The sequence below is a fragment of the Anser cygnoides genome, chromosome 4, assembly GCF_040182565.1.
Source record: "Anser cygnoides isolate HZ-2024a breed goose chromosome 4, Taihu_goose_T2T_genome, whole genome shotgun sequence".
In the NCBI taxonomy this organism is placed as follows: domain Eukaryota; kingdom Metazoa; phylum Chordata; class Aves; order Anseriformes; family Anatidae; genus Anser; species Anser cygnoides.
This window is the reverse complement of record NC_089876.1, coordinates 44,979,073-44,993,063: the sequence shown is the minus strand read 5'-3', so window position 1 is coordinate 44,993,063 and position 13,991 is coordinate 44,979,073. Positions and strand designations below refer to the sequence as shown.

Genomic DNA, 13,991 nt, shown 5'->3' with positions numbered 1-13,991 from the left:
ATATATTTATAATACGCAGTGTAAATGCAGAAAACCCTGCCATCTGTTTTTTTTTATCATTATTATTATTTAAATCAAAATACTTTAGAGGCGTCCCTCGCGGCGCGAGCCTCAACTCTGGATTCCAGTCTGGGTCCCGAGCCCCCGAGCGGGCTCCGGGCGGGCGCGGGGCCCCCCCCCCCAAAAAAAAACTCTCCCCCCCCCGACCCCCGTCCCCCCGGAGCGGGCCGCGGCGGTACCTGCCGGCCGGGGCGGCCCCCGGCCCCGCGCCCCCTGCGGAGCCCGTCCCGGGGCCCGGCGGCGCGGGGTGGGCGCGGGGCGGCGCGGCCCGTCAGATGCCGGCCGAGTACTTCATGCGCTTCTGCTTCTGGCGCTGGTTGCAGAACCAGACGCGCACCACGTTCTTCTTGAGGTCCAGCTTCTCGGCGATGGCGGCGATCTTCTCGGAGGAGGGCCGCGGCTGCAGCGCGAAGTAGGCCTCGAGCGAGCGCTTCTCGGGGGCGGCGATGGAGGTCCGCTTGCGCTTCTTCTCGGCGCCGCTGAAGAGCTCGGGCTTGGCCAGCTTCTCGCGGTGCGACTTCTCGGCCTCCTCCAGCCAGGCCTGCAGGATGGGCTTGAGGGCGATCATGTTGTTGTGGGACAGCGTGAGCGACTCGAAGCGGCAGATGGTGCTCTGGCTGAGCGAGCCCACGCCCGGGATCTTCAGGTTGGCCAGCGCCGAGCCCACGTCGGCCTGGGTCACCCCCAGCTTGATGCGGCGCTGCTTGAAGCGCTCGGCGAAGGCCTCCAGGTCGCGGGGGTCGGCGTCCACGTCGCTCACGCAGCCCATGTGCGCCGGCAGCCCGTGGCCGTGGGCCATGCCCAGCGCCGCCGGGTGCATGGGGTTCATGCCGGCCATGTGCGGAGCGTGGCCCGGCGTGGAGACCACGGCGCCGTCGGGCCCCGCCATGGCCCCCAGCGCCAGCCCCGGCGTCAGGTGCTCCAAGAGTTCCCCCTCCAGCGCCTGGTGGGGCTGGTGGTGGTGGTGGTGGTGGTGGTGGTGGTGGTGGTGGTGGGCGCCCGACAGGGCGGACGGGTGGGAGATGGGCACGGAGGACGAGGAGGCGGCCGAGGTGCAGGGGATGGTGTTCATGGTGTGGTACGTGGCGTCCGGCTTGAAGGGGCTGTGGTGCGGCGGGTGGTGGTGGTGGCTCTTGCTCGGGGAGACGATGTCCACGGCTGCCAGGGCTTCGGCGCGGGCCAGCAGGCTCTCGTCCAGACCGCCGAATATATTGCTCTGCAATTGCAAATAGAAGGCGCACATACCGCTCAGCGGGGAATTCGCCTCCCCGCGCGCTCCGCCGTGCCACTAAAACCTTCCCCGCATGTTAAAAAAGAGATCCGGGGGGGGGGGGGGGGGGAGGAAAGGACGGGGAGGGGGGGGGGGGAGGGGGGGGGGGAGCGGGAGAAGGAGCGGCACGGGGAGCGAGGGGAGCGGGCGAGGCGCGCGGGCTGCCACGGGCGCGCACACGGGCGGGCACACGCGCACACGCGCGCACACGAGGATGCACACGAGGATGCACACGCGCGCCGGCCGCCCCACGCCCCGGCGGCCCCACGCAGCGGCCCCAGGTCATAAAAATTCATGGGGGCGCCGAGCCCCGGCGCATGCATAAGTTGGGCGAGCGGCCCGGCGCCGCCGGGTGATTTGCTGCGCGGCCATGAAAAAATCATCAGGCGGCTCCGGGGGGCCGCCGAGGGGCTCCCCTTAAAGCGGGGCGGCGGGCACCTACCGGAGGGGTGGGCAGGCAGCCCCGCCGCATCGCCTCCGCGCCGCCGGAGCCGCCGGAGCCGCCGCCGGAGCCCGAGCCCGAGCCGGAGCCGCCGCCGGAGCCGGAGCCGGAGCCGCGAGCGGCGGAGCCGCCGGTGCCGGTGCTGCTGGGGGGGCTGGCGGCGGGGGCGGCGGCGGAGGGGCAGGGCGAGGCGCTGTGCAGGGCCGAGTACTTGGCTTCGTGGAGGCCGCCGCCGCCGCCGCCGCCGCCGCCGCCGTGGGGGAGGCCGAAGGGCTGCTTGCTGCTCAGGGACATCATCATCGTGCTCGCCGCCGCCGAGGAGGGCAGGGGCGCGGGGCCCGGGGGCCCGGACCCCCCGGAAAAGCCACAGGAGCCCCGCCTACACCCCTCCCGCGGAAAGAAAAAAAAAAAAAAAAAAAAAAAAGGAAAGAAAAAAAGCGAGATTTTTTTTTTAAAAAAGGAAAAATTAAAAAAAAAAAATCCCTCACGGCCCCCAGCAGGGCGGCCGGGAGAGGCGGCTCCGGGGACGCGTGAGGGATGCTCCGGGGATGCTCCGGGGCTGCGCGGGGGCTGCGCGGGGTTTGCGCGGGGTTTGCGCGGGGCTGCCTCCCGCCCGGCCGCTCGCCGCCGTCCGCCGCCGCCTCCGCTCCGGCGCCGGCCCTCGCCGCTCGCCAAGTGCCCTCCCCGGCGCCGCGCCGGTGGGTTTTACTCGCTCCCCTCCCTCCCCTCCCCTCTCGGCTGTCACCGCAGCCCCGCTCCCCGCCGAGGGCCCTGCGCGCCTGCCTCCTCGGCCCCGGCCCCCTCCCCTCCGCCGCCGCCCCCGCGCCCACGCCCACGCGTGCCCCCCGCGCCGCGCACCTCCCGGAAAGGGGAGGGCGAAGGAAAACGGAGGGTGGGGAATTAAAAACAAAAATTAAAAAAATAAAATAAGAAAAAGAAAAAAGCGCCCCCACCCCGCCCTCGCCGCCCCCAAATCCGACCTCCGTTAGGAAATAAAAGGCGTGAAATAAAAGGGGAGAGGGGAGGGTCCCGTCCGGGCTCCCTCCGGAGCTCGCAGCCGGGGATGCGCAGCGCGCAGCGGCCGCGGACCGGGAGCCGCCGGGGGGAGGCGCGGAGCGGCCGCCGGGGCTCCCCCGGGGGCTGGGGGGGTCCGCCTGCAAAGAGCAGCGCTGTCCCGGCAACTTCCCTGCCGAAAGGGGGGGAAAAAATAAATATAGAGAGAGAAAGGGAAGGGAATCGGGGAAGTCGGGTTTAGTTAAGGTGGCCGGGTGTGTTTCCGTGAATTTTCGCTGTGCGCCAGGGAGGTTAAAATAAGTGCTTAGGTGTTTAATTCCTCACCTAAACAGCAGACTTGGTAATTTTAAGGGAAATAAAAAAAAATTGCATTGTATCAGCTCTCACTGTCGCCAGCTCAGAGAAATGAAATAAATCAAAGTTAAAAGCTTGAGTATCATTTAATTATGGTGCGAATAGCGCTTGGAAAGAAGTAGAACAACATCTCTAAACAAATTATGGCCGGGCCAGGAAGGAATTATTAGATTGAAATTTCATTTAGGCTCGGGAGACACAGCGCTTCAATATGTAATCTGTTATGCCTCATCTGATTTGTATGCTTAATTCAGCTTGACGAATTTATTAGTTTTCATAATAGTAAAAAAATTGAGCAGCACTATGGGCTAATGCATTGTGTGTACTATAAATTGTATGTCACCGTTGAAAGGCTGAAGTCTATAGAAATCTTTTATTAATGACAACGCAGGAAAGAGGATTTTCTTGCAAGCCTTTAAGGAGTTCGTGCCAAACCTCCGCGCTTCGCGTCTCGGTAGGCTATTAACATATCGTCATACTAATTAGGCTACTTCATGAGTGATATAATTTCAAACTTTAAATTATGTTCTAATTAACAAGGGTTGTCCAATTTGCTTAATCTTCAAAAGCCTTTTGGCTTGTCTAATTAGCCCAAACTACCGAGCCCCTCCAACGCCTGACCAAAGTCCGCGGCCGAGCTTTTCTGCCTCGCCGCCGGACCCCGTGCGATGGCCGGGGAGGGCCGGGGGGGGCGGCAGGGCCCGACCCCAGGCTCTGCCCCCCCCGACCCCAACCTCCGCACCCCCTGCCCCAGCTTCTGCCCCCCCCGACCGCAGCCGCTGCCCCCCGCGCCGCGCCGGGGGCTCTCCGGCGGCCCGGCGGGCGATGGGAGCATCATTCCCGTCCGGGGAAAAAATAGAGAAAAAAAATTAAAAAAGGGGAAAATGAAGGAAAACGCCTCGTCTAGGCGCGGAGGTCCGGGGGCGGGCAGCCCAGCGGGGAGAGGGCTCCGTGCGCCTCGCTCCGCGGCTCAACTTCGGCGGCCGGATCCGGCGGGCCAGCACCTCCCCGCGGCGTGGGTGTAACCCCTCCCGCCTGCAGGGTAATTACGTGCGGTCGTTGTCCTAATGCATGCTGTCGCAGGGGAGAACGGAGAATGCATATCGTTAATATGAATTAATCTTGACTTTAATCGCGGCTGACAAGCCAGCTCCGCAGCGCCGGGCGCTCCTCGCCGCTGCGCGCCCCGGGACGGGGCTCCGGGCGCGGGGGGCAGCGGCGGGGACGGCCGAGGAAACTTTCCCTGCCGCGGGACATCCTCCCGCAGCCGGGCATCGCCGCTCCTCGGCCGCGGCCGCTCGCCGCTGCGCTCCCCGCCGGCCCGCGCAAAAGCCGCGCAAGAGCCGCGCAGCCCCCGCTGCCGCTCCGCGCTGGCCTCGCTGCGCCCTGCCCGCGGCCCCACCGCCGAGCGAGCGCTGCGCTTCCCTCTCCGGGCTGCCCATTCGCTTGTTTCTTTGGGGTCTGGGCTATTTCGGCGCGGACGAGAGGCGCGCCGCGATCCGCGGCCGGATCCCCGGGGCGAGAGGGATGCTGGCGGCAGGGGAGGGCGCAGCCCCCGGTCCTAAATAAAAGGAGATTTCCCCCACATACACACACACACACACACACACACGCACACATACACACACGCCCACAGCCTGACCCACGCAGACACCAGGGGAGAAATCCCTGTCGCCTCTCATGTATCCGCGCTCTGATTTACGATTAAAATTTAACGCCGCGCATTCATATTTTACCGAACCTAATGCGCCCCATGAATTTTTAATCCATCGGGATGCGGGCCGCGCTCCGGGCGCGCTCCACCTCTGCTGCCAGCGCGGGCACCCGCCTGGACCCCCCCAGCATCCCGCACCCCGCACCCCGCATCCCTCCACCCCCATCCCAGCATCCCGCACCCCGCACCCCGCACCCCGCATCCCACATCCCGCATCCCGCATCTCCCATCCCAGCATCCCGCATCCTGCCCCCGCCGCCAGCAGCACCCAGCGGAGGAGCCACGAAAGCAAACTCAAAGCCCGGCACGATCAATGGAGATTTTTTTTTTTCTTTTTGCCGTCCGTGGCGCCTCGCGCTTCCTGGCACTAAAATAAATGCAAGAAATCGAAACTTAATTACTTGCAAGAAATCCTGAAATCCCCCTGCATAATTCGCCCCGCCGGTTCCAGCGGCGGTGGCGTTGAACCTCCGCCGTTCAGCCCCGCTCGCTGCGCTCCCTGCAAGGCCCCGGCCCCCCCAAGCCCCCCCGGTTCACCATCCCCATCCCCAGCAGGTGCCCACGCACCCGGCCCCGTCTCGGACCTGCCTGGGGTGGGAGGAAACTTTGCCATGGCCGCCTCACGGGGATGCGGAGGGATGCTGCGGGAGAACGAAGAGCACATTTGGGAGCTGCCTGGAAACCGAAGCGTGTTAGATTTGGCTTACATTAACAGCAACCCAGTGCAGAAGTCAGGGGATCTAACAAAACCGGTAATAACCGAAAAATAATTACAGGTGGCCTGTCCCCACTGCCCGTAGCCACCCAGCATCTCAGAGAAGGCTGAGCCCTGGTCCCCAGCAGGCTGCCGAGCAGCACCCAGTGGGGGCCACGCACCACCCACCGGGGGCTGCCTCCCCTCACCCCTCAGGGGTCCCGACGAGGGCAAGGCTGGCTGGGTGGCCGCAGCCTGCCTTGGGCAGGGCGTCTGGGCAGGCATCTGGCGGTGGTTTCGAGCCCCCCGTCCTGCTGTAGTTGGTGGTCAGCGTGGGCCTGGTCCAGCAGGGAAACCACGGATGGCCTCACACCTCCTGGGGCTTGTGAAGAGGGAAGTTCACAGACATAAAGCGGCATACAGTGGAAAAGGAAGTAATGGGCTACACAAAACTGATAAGAAAGTCAAATTTAAGTGTCACAGGGAACCTAGCTAGCTTAAAATAGCCCCACAGGTGGTATCCGTTCCCAACATCTTCCCCACTTGCTCCTTGTACAGAAAACATTAAGATCTCACAGATCACTAAAAAAAATAAATCCTATAAATCACAATGTGGATGTCCTCGGGACTCTATTCTTGCTGATCGAGACAAAACCATGGTACCTTAGATTACCCTTCATTATTATAATTTTTTTTAATCCATTTCACTTGTTATAGATGTATTATCACAAATCCCACAAATCTGCTGTCCCACACGAGAGGTGTACAACGTTCAGCTGCGGTATCTGGTGTGTGCCGTCGTATGTTCTGTGCTTCCCATGGTCTCCGTGGTTTTGGTGAGGTCTTGTCCTGCATTATGAGTGAGTACTGGAAGATTTCTCTGGATTTCTGCTTTTGTCCCTCGATTCAGCGTCCACAAAATCAGAGCATGAAGTTACTTGATCCTGACTGGAGATGAAGGATCTTGAGGGCTGGCATCTGCTGGATACGTTAGATATGTGCTGAAGGGCCCTGCGGGACCAGGGGTGCTGGGCTCAGACCTCCTCTACAGCAAACAGGCTCAACCTCCTTGAACACTGGGCTTTAATTCCCAAAACATGGATATGTGTGCGTAAGAGTGATAACCGTGTTGGGGGTGTCACCCTATACGTGACAATAGACACTTGTCTAGGTAACATTTAAGACTAATAACGAATCTTCAACCTTTTGCCTGATCTTGTTTTGTTTGCTTGGGTTTGGTTAAGATTCGGAAGAAATGCTTTCCATTTTTCCAACAACCTCCGGGCACCCAGCAAAGCCCTTCAGCAAAGCCCCTGTACACACACACACAACTTCAAATATTTTGCCGAATTGGAATGAACCAAAATTGCACTTAACTGCTTTGGTGTTTGACCAGAGACAACACGAAGAAGATGTGTTTTAAAAACTTTCAAACATCATCATCAACCGTGTGTTTATATATATGTATATAGCAAATACTAGCCCAAAGTAGGCCAAAATAGTGTTTTATTTTATTTTATTGTATTTTCTTTTGTTTTATTTTGGGGTCATTATGGCATTTTCATTGTAACATTTTATATTAAACTCTTTGAATGGGGGGGGTGGATTTGACAAAGCCTTTACTACCATTAAAACTCGTTTGCTGTGAGTGCTAGCAGCTGTGTAACAGCTTAATTATGGGCCAGGGAGAGATGGCTGCTTTGGCCTTGCTGAAGCTGTGCATGTTGGGGTTGGACATGTGGTGATGGCTGCAGCTTGCTGCCCCTGTCCTACTCCTGCCCACCGTTTTGTAGGGGAGGGGGATGATTTGTGTCTTTTTCCAAGTGGAGCCTGAAGCAGGCTCTCCCTGCCGTGCCTGAGAGGATGAGGGTTTGGTGGCAGGGAGTCAGGAGCTGTCCCTTGGCAGAGGTATGGCCTTGGTGGCACCTGGCTTTATTCTGGCACTAGTTGGTGCTTTGTGCTGTGCTGTGTCTCCAGTGTTGTGTGGTGTGATGTCTTATGGCATGTCAGAGTGTGTTGTGTGCTATACTATGACTTCACAGGTTGGCATGCCATTTTATTGAAATACGTAATACGAAATAATGTGTTTCTAAAAAGTAAGACCAGCCTTTGCCTTATAAATACACCAAAGGCAGGAGATGCTTCAACCTAGAAATACAATGGCTCACTCCATGCTCCTGAATTGCTCAGAGCACTTAAAGGTGGCCCAAAAGGCTGGAAAAAAAATGGTAACCTGACAAATAAGGGTTAAACACCTGGACACCAAAGCAAGTAAAGCTCAGTGAGCAGGACCCACCTGCTTTAGCTACCCATGGGCAGGAAAGAAGCTTGTGGGTGGAAAGGAGGTCTCCAGGCTGGCAGGTGAGGGAAGGAAGAGCGGTGGTTGCTCCAAGCCCATGTTTTCTGTTGGCTGAGCGGGTGGCAGAGTTAATTTACAGCATGGCATAATAAAACTGGATGGTCTCTGAGGGGATGGCTGGCTTACTCCTGTACCTAAATAATATCTTTTTAGGTAACGTTTTGATAAAGATTTTGTGTGTGTGCTGTAGTGCCGTGGGAGATGGTGGGAGGGTATCAGGTCACAGCAGGGGCTGCTGCATTAGCTCTGTCCCCACTGAAACCACAGTGTGTATCTAAAACCTCCCTGTCAGGCAAAGAGGGAGGGGAGAAATGCTAATTACGCATAGTTATGTAGCTAGATGTTGTTTATTTACTCCTTTTTAAGTCAGAAATAACTGAGTGAATTGAAAGCACATATGTTTCCTTTGTGTGCGCGCATGGAGGCTCTGAACGTTACGTGCTCTTGTGGAGTTAAACCTGGCCTGGGGGTGGCTGGCTAGCCTTCCTCTGAGGGAAGAGAAGCCATCTTCTGAGGGGCTGCTTGGGGGCCCCCCCTGTTTTAAAGGTGCAGGCTGACGTTACAACTATTTTTAAAACATTCTGCATTCCTTATTTAATTCTGTGTGACACCTGTCTTCTGTTTACTTCATTGGAATCACTTTTTTTTTTTTTTGCACGTAAATCGAGCATTACACGTGAAGTGGTGAAAACACCAGATTTCTATATCTGCACGAGCAGGGGATGTTTATCTCCTTACTGGGGGAGCTGTTCACTTAAGGTGCTACAGTAAAGCAAGAGTGATGGGAGCTCCAAAGGAAAGCTGTGCTCGTGTGTTCTTCCCTATGGCAAAGCTCCTGCTGCAACAAACGAGAGTTTAGTCTCTGTCTAGAGGATAGACTGAGGCTGTACGAGTGCTATTAAAATTAAGAGTCTACACAGTTAAATTTGCAGTCTGGTTTTTCCTTTTTCTCAGTTTAAAAAGAAGTAACTCACAAACCGAAGGCTATAGAGTCTTATTCATGTAGCATATACACAGAGTTACTTTTTGAAGTCATCGTTATTCCTCTCTATAGTTTGTTGGCAGAAATTCCTGTCTGTTAGCATTTCCCTAGTTTGTTAGCTCATGCACATATGAATTGGACCTTCAATATTATGCTGGCCCACATCGCCATGTTAAGATCTTGGGGTATAGCAAATGTTCAGTTCAGGGTTATAACTTGCTTGAATTCCTTAATTTCATATAGTAGGTTTTTGTTTGTAAATCAATCCAGAAGTCAACACAGAAATGGTTTGAGTTCAACTTGCCATTGCTTCTGGTGTGAGAGCAACAAGTTTGTTTGCCTCCCCAGTTGGACAGGTTGTCTTACTGGAAGCGAAGAAGGGGTAAAATCATTTTTTGGATAAAACACCCCAAAATTTTGGAGAGGACAAAAAAGATAATTTTAGTCTTCATCTAGTCTTTTTTATTCTTATACCATGTTTCTGAAATGTATGCTAGTAGAAGATTAGCTGAAAGAGAAGAAAGTTTGGTCTGAATTGTCTGTGTCTACTTCAGATTGCCAGAGCTGTGCCATTCAGAACTCGCTTCAGGTTTTATAATTTATGCTGTTGTGCAAATAAGCTTACTTTTCTGCCATTACGTTGTTATAATCTGTCAAGAACAGAAGTGGATGGAGGATGATGGGATCTCAGGTAATGGCCTCGCAGGATGCTAGCGGAAAGCCCATGCCTCCTGAGGGTGACTTGTGGACCTAGCTAAATAACATTTCAGAGGAAAAGTGCTAGAGGGGGAAGGTAAACCCCTATATCTTCAGGATGAAGACATTTGTTCCTCTGGCAATGTGGAAAATAGTGCCATAGGGTTTGGCTTTTTTCTTTTTCCCATTTGTTTTTCATTAATATTTGCCTGTACAAAAGAACTCATCTCGGGTGTGGAGCAAGCTCACCCAGGAGCAGGGAACTGATGTGTTCTGCCTGCTGCTTCAGGTTACTGGCAATTATTGATATAAGGATGTCTTTGTGCATGTGGGACTTTAGCTAAAGCACCCAATTTCACACCCATTACCAAAATAAAGCAATACCAGCAGCATATAGAAACATTAAAATGTATGCAGGAGTGGGAGAAAACTGTATGTAGTGACTGGGATGGGGGTAAGAGGAACTGACCCAAGTGGGGTGTTAATAAACTCCAGAAGCAGGTAATGGAAGGAAAGGAAATGCTGGCTCAAGGAGATGAAGCAAACAGCGTACCTTCCTTTCAGTTTGGTCTCAATAGTTAATTACTGAGCAATGCCCAGTCCCCAGGTGTCACTGGGGTGCCCACATGCTGTTGTGTCGCCTCTGCAGGGGGATTGCTCCTGTGTCTTCAGGGGCTGCAAAGCGCAGTGGTGCCTGCTTCTGCTGGGCTCTGCAGAGCCTGCTGTGACATCAGTAAGTACGAGTTAATTGCAAAATTATTTCTGCGCAGCAGTAAGGGAAAAAACACTTGGGGCCAGTTTCCCTTAAAGAAAAAGGGGGAAAGCCTGTTCTACACTCATTTGATTAACCCCTGCTGTTAATCACTGCCAGGTTTATGAACCTCTATTACAAACTTGTTACTCTAAGGGGTTTCAGTTCAGTGATTGAAAAACAGCTGTAGGGCCTGGGTAGGTAGGAGTAGTAAGAAGTACAAGTAGAAGCGCCGAGACTTTGAAGAGGTGCATAAATAATTAGCAACATATTTCATGTGGACTTCTTCGCTGAGATGCACTGTCAGACCTGGGATTTTAGCAGGATGCGATGAAAATGTAAAAGGAGCTCTATACTCATTCTAATGTAATGACATTTAACCCTAAGACAATGCAGTGTGTTAGGAGCTGTTGTAGGTCACAGATACCAGTGCTGTGCTGCTCCTGCACCTGGTGCATGTTTTTTCCAAAAACCACCTGTGTCTGAAAGGCTCCTTACACTCTCATATCTTTGGAATCTTAGATCCATATTTCATAGTTGCAAAACATGCAACATGGGTGAAAACCTGAAATGCATCTTAATAAAGTGAAGTGATGAATAAATAGTGGCCTACACAGCTTCGGAAGATGGAGAGAAATATATGCAGGGAAAATAGAAAACAAACGGAGGAACTCTGGAAAAAAAAATTCAGTGATAAAACTCTAGGGCATACCCATGTAACCAGCTCCAAAGAAAGTCATGAAGAGTTTGGTCCTGTTAAAAGACACCAGTGCAAATTCTCTTAAAACTGTATGTATGGAAGCTGATATCACCCTACGTGTCTTAGGCACCAAGATTAAGACTGTTTAAAACATGGTTTGGTTCAGTGTCATCCCTTTTTTTTTCCTGTTTGTGTTATAGCTGGTCCCTATTTTGGGCAATCCTTATTCTTTCCCATTAATCCTGATTTCTGGGATAAAGCCTGAACTCCACCTGTTTCACATGGCTTTGTTCATTCCCACCCTGTGGAAGAGCCCAGCGGTGTCAGTGTCAAGTTTGTCCAGTGGCTTGTTTCTGCCTTGACAGAAGCCAGCATCAGTCTCTCAGTTGACGGGAAATGTGCAGCTCTGTGTTCAGACACAGGTCCTTCTGCAGAGATGGATTGGTCTCTGCTACTCCCAGAAATGTTAACAGGATTTCAGCAAGGTCAGAACTTGCTGAGTGTTATTCCTCTTAACCTGAACAGAACAAACACTTCACTCCTCACCTCTTTCTACCAAGGCTTTCTGCTTAGCTTCAGAGCCTGTAATAATAGATCAAGTTCAGTGAGTGATCTTCACTTGGCCCCCACTTTCAGTGTGTGGGCTGAGTGGTGGTGATCACGGTGATCTTGCAGCAAGACCACAGGCCAGCAAATTTCCAGGTTATGGGCATGAGGATTTTTGTGCCGCCTCTGCTTATGTTAGGCATTGCATGGTCCCGCTTCGATAATGATTAGAGTTGCTCTCGAATACCTTCTTGCTTGGATGCACCTGTACGTTAAGACACTAGTACTTAGTTAGCCTGAAGCTGTATTTCCTCATTGTGCTTGACCAACAATTCTAGAAGAATACGCTATGCGAGGGAGGGTGGTGCTCTCTGCCTGTGTGCCACGTGGTGTGAAATGCAGTGGGGTCTCCACAGAATAGGATGCAGAGTGAAATGCCAAGTTACAGCTGATACAAGGAGGGGGCTGGCATCACCCCTCATCCTCCTGGGCTCGGCTTGGCAGCGTGCAGCCTCCTGGAGAAACAGCACGGGGTGCGCCTGGGCCCCGTGCCCATCTGCAGCACCATCCCCTGGCTCGCGCCCAGAGGCACTGGCACGGGCAGGGTCTGCAGCAACACAGCCTGACTCACGGTCAGCTCATCAATGACACCTCTTTTTGTGCCAGCGACGTCTGTCTTTTATTTTCAGTGGCCAACAGGGCAGGTATTCCACCTGACAACTGCGCGTGGCAGTGGTGCCACTCGGCTATTACCTTTTTAATATGCAAGGCAGGGAGGTGAGCCTTTTAAGTGCCAGGCTTGTGGGAGGTCATCATTAGTCTGTCGAGGTGTTTCTTTATTGCTGCCTTCTACAAATGTATTTGATATAGCAACTCCAAGCTCCGCTGTTTTGAGCAGACAAGATGTAGTGTTTATGAAAACAGACTTCTTGAAGCAAGCTGTGGGGGGGAGAAGGAGAGCTTGTTTACAGTGTTTTAAGCCAAATGGCTCCTTTGGCAGGAGGCTTTCTGTAACAAGTGAGAACAATGAGAATTAGCTCTCTCAGCACTTCAACATGCAAAGATTTTTGTCTGTAATGAGAAGAATGAAGCTTGTTTGACACAAACTACAAAACAGCACGGGAAAGATGAAGAAGGAGGGCAGAAATACATTACTGAAGGTGAGGAAAAACAAGTTTGCTGCTCTACTGTGAATTCAAGCGTCTTGCTCATTATAATGTCTAATTACAGCTGGCCTCATTCCAGAGGAGGGGGAAAAGGTAAATCTTGCCAACTGTGCCAAATCCTGCTGAGGAACTGACCACGGCAGCATCCTACCTGACTCTGTATAATCCAAATAGTTCCCACTTTATTCTTCTGTACCCAGTCCTTCTTTATACAGAAATGCAAATTCCGTTTGGACTCCTGAGACTTCAAAACTGATTAGAATTTTTATGTTCCTCCGTTAAAGGTAAAAATAGGATATCCCAAGACAGCATCCCAAATTATAAACTGATCTGAGAAAATCGGAATAGCTTACGTCTGTCATTAGGTGAATGCTTGCTTTCAGCAAGCAGTGCCAGTGATGTGGTTGCCGCCTCATCTTAGCCGCCTTTCTGTATTTTTTTAGCTGTTTAGTAATAAATTAACATTATTCTATTTACTTGAATTGGGATATTCATCCATGTACCATTTAAAAGCAAACTTTTGTTTGTCTTTAAATCCAGTGTGTCACTGAGAACAGCAGAGAAGTTGCATTTGTGGTTATCCTGACTTTGCAGTCTTCCTGAGGACCAGAGCTTGAACTCTCTGCAGAGGCAGGGCTGATGCTCGGTCACCTGAATGTGTCTGGGTAGGTACAGGGGTGTACGGCCCCTAGGGCATGGTTCGCTGGTTTAGAAGCAGTGGTAGATGAGGACACAGTGGGGCAAAGGGAGTATTTATTGAGTTCAAGCTTAGTGTTGTCTGTTCATGGCCGGACATTTCCTCTGTAATAAAGGTGTAGGGCTCCTCTTTTTTCCTTTTTTTTTTTCCCCCTTTCCACTTTGCAACTGCAAGGCTAGCTGGTGTTGCTGGAGACCCACTCCTTTCCCACAGGCAAACAGTGTCATCAGTGCAGCAGTGGTTTGCAGGTGACTTTGGAGCCCAGCTTCCTGGCTCTGAAGCAGCTGTCAGCTCACTGGCCTGGGGACCACAGCCACTTTTCTTCTGGTCTGGTTCCTGGAGTCTGTTCACACATCGTGCAATCTAGTTACTCTGCTATTGCCCAGAGAAGCTGTGGATGCCCCATCCCTGGAGGTGTTCAAGGCCAGGCTGGATGGGTCTTTGGGCAACGTGGTCTGGTGGGAGGCGTCCCTGCCCGTGGCAGGGGAGTGGAGCTAGGTGGTCTTTGGGGTCCCTTCCAACCCAAACACTTGTGTGCTTCTCCTC

The 13,991-nt window shown here is 53.3% G+C and overlaps 1 protein-coding gene across 1 annotated transcript; it reads right to left on the bottom strand.

Annotated features, from left to right (window-relative positions):
* Window positions 1-271: 271 nt before the first annotated feature.
* On the bottom strand, window positions 272-2,332 carry POU4F2 (POU class 4 homeobox 2). The gene is made up of 2 exons (XM_066996725.1): window positions 1,773-2,332; window positions 272-1,276 (listed from the first exon to the last, which is right to left on the bottom strand). The coding sequence occupies exons 1-2, from the start codon at window positions 2,070-2,072 to the stop codon at window positions 332-334; spliced, it is 1,245 nt and encodes a 414-aa protein (XP_066852826.1). The 5' UTR covers window positions 2,073-2,332; the 3' UTR covers window positions 272-331.
* Window positions 2,333-13,991: the final 11,659 nt, after the last annotated feature.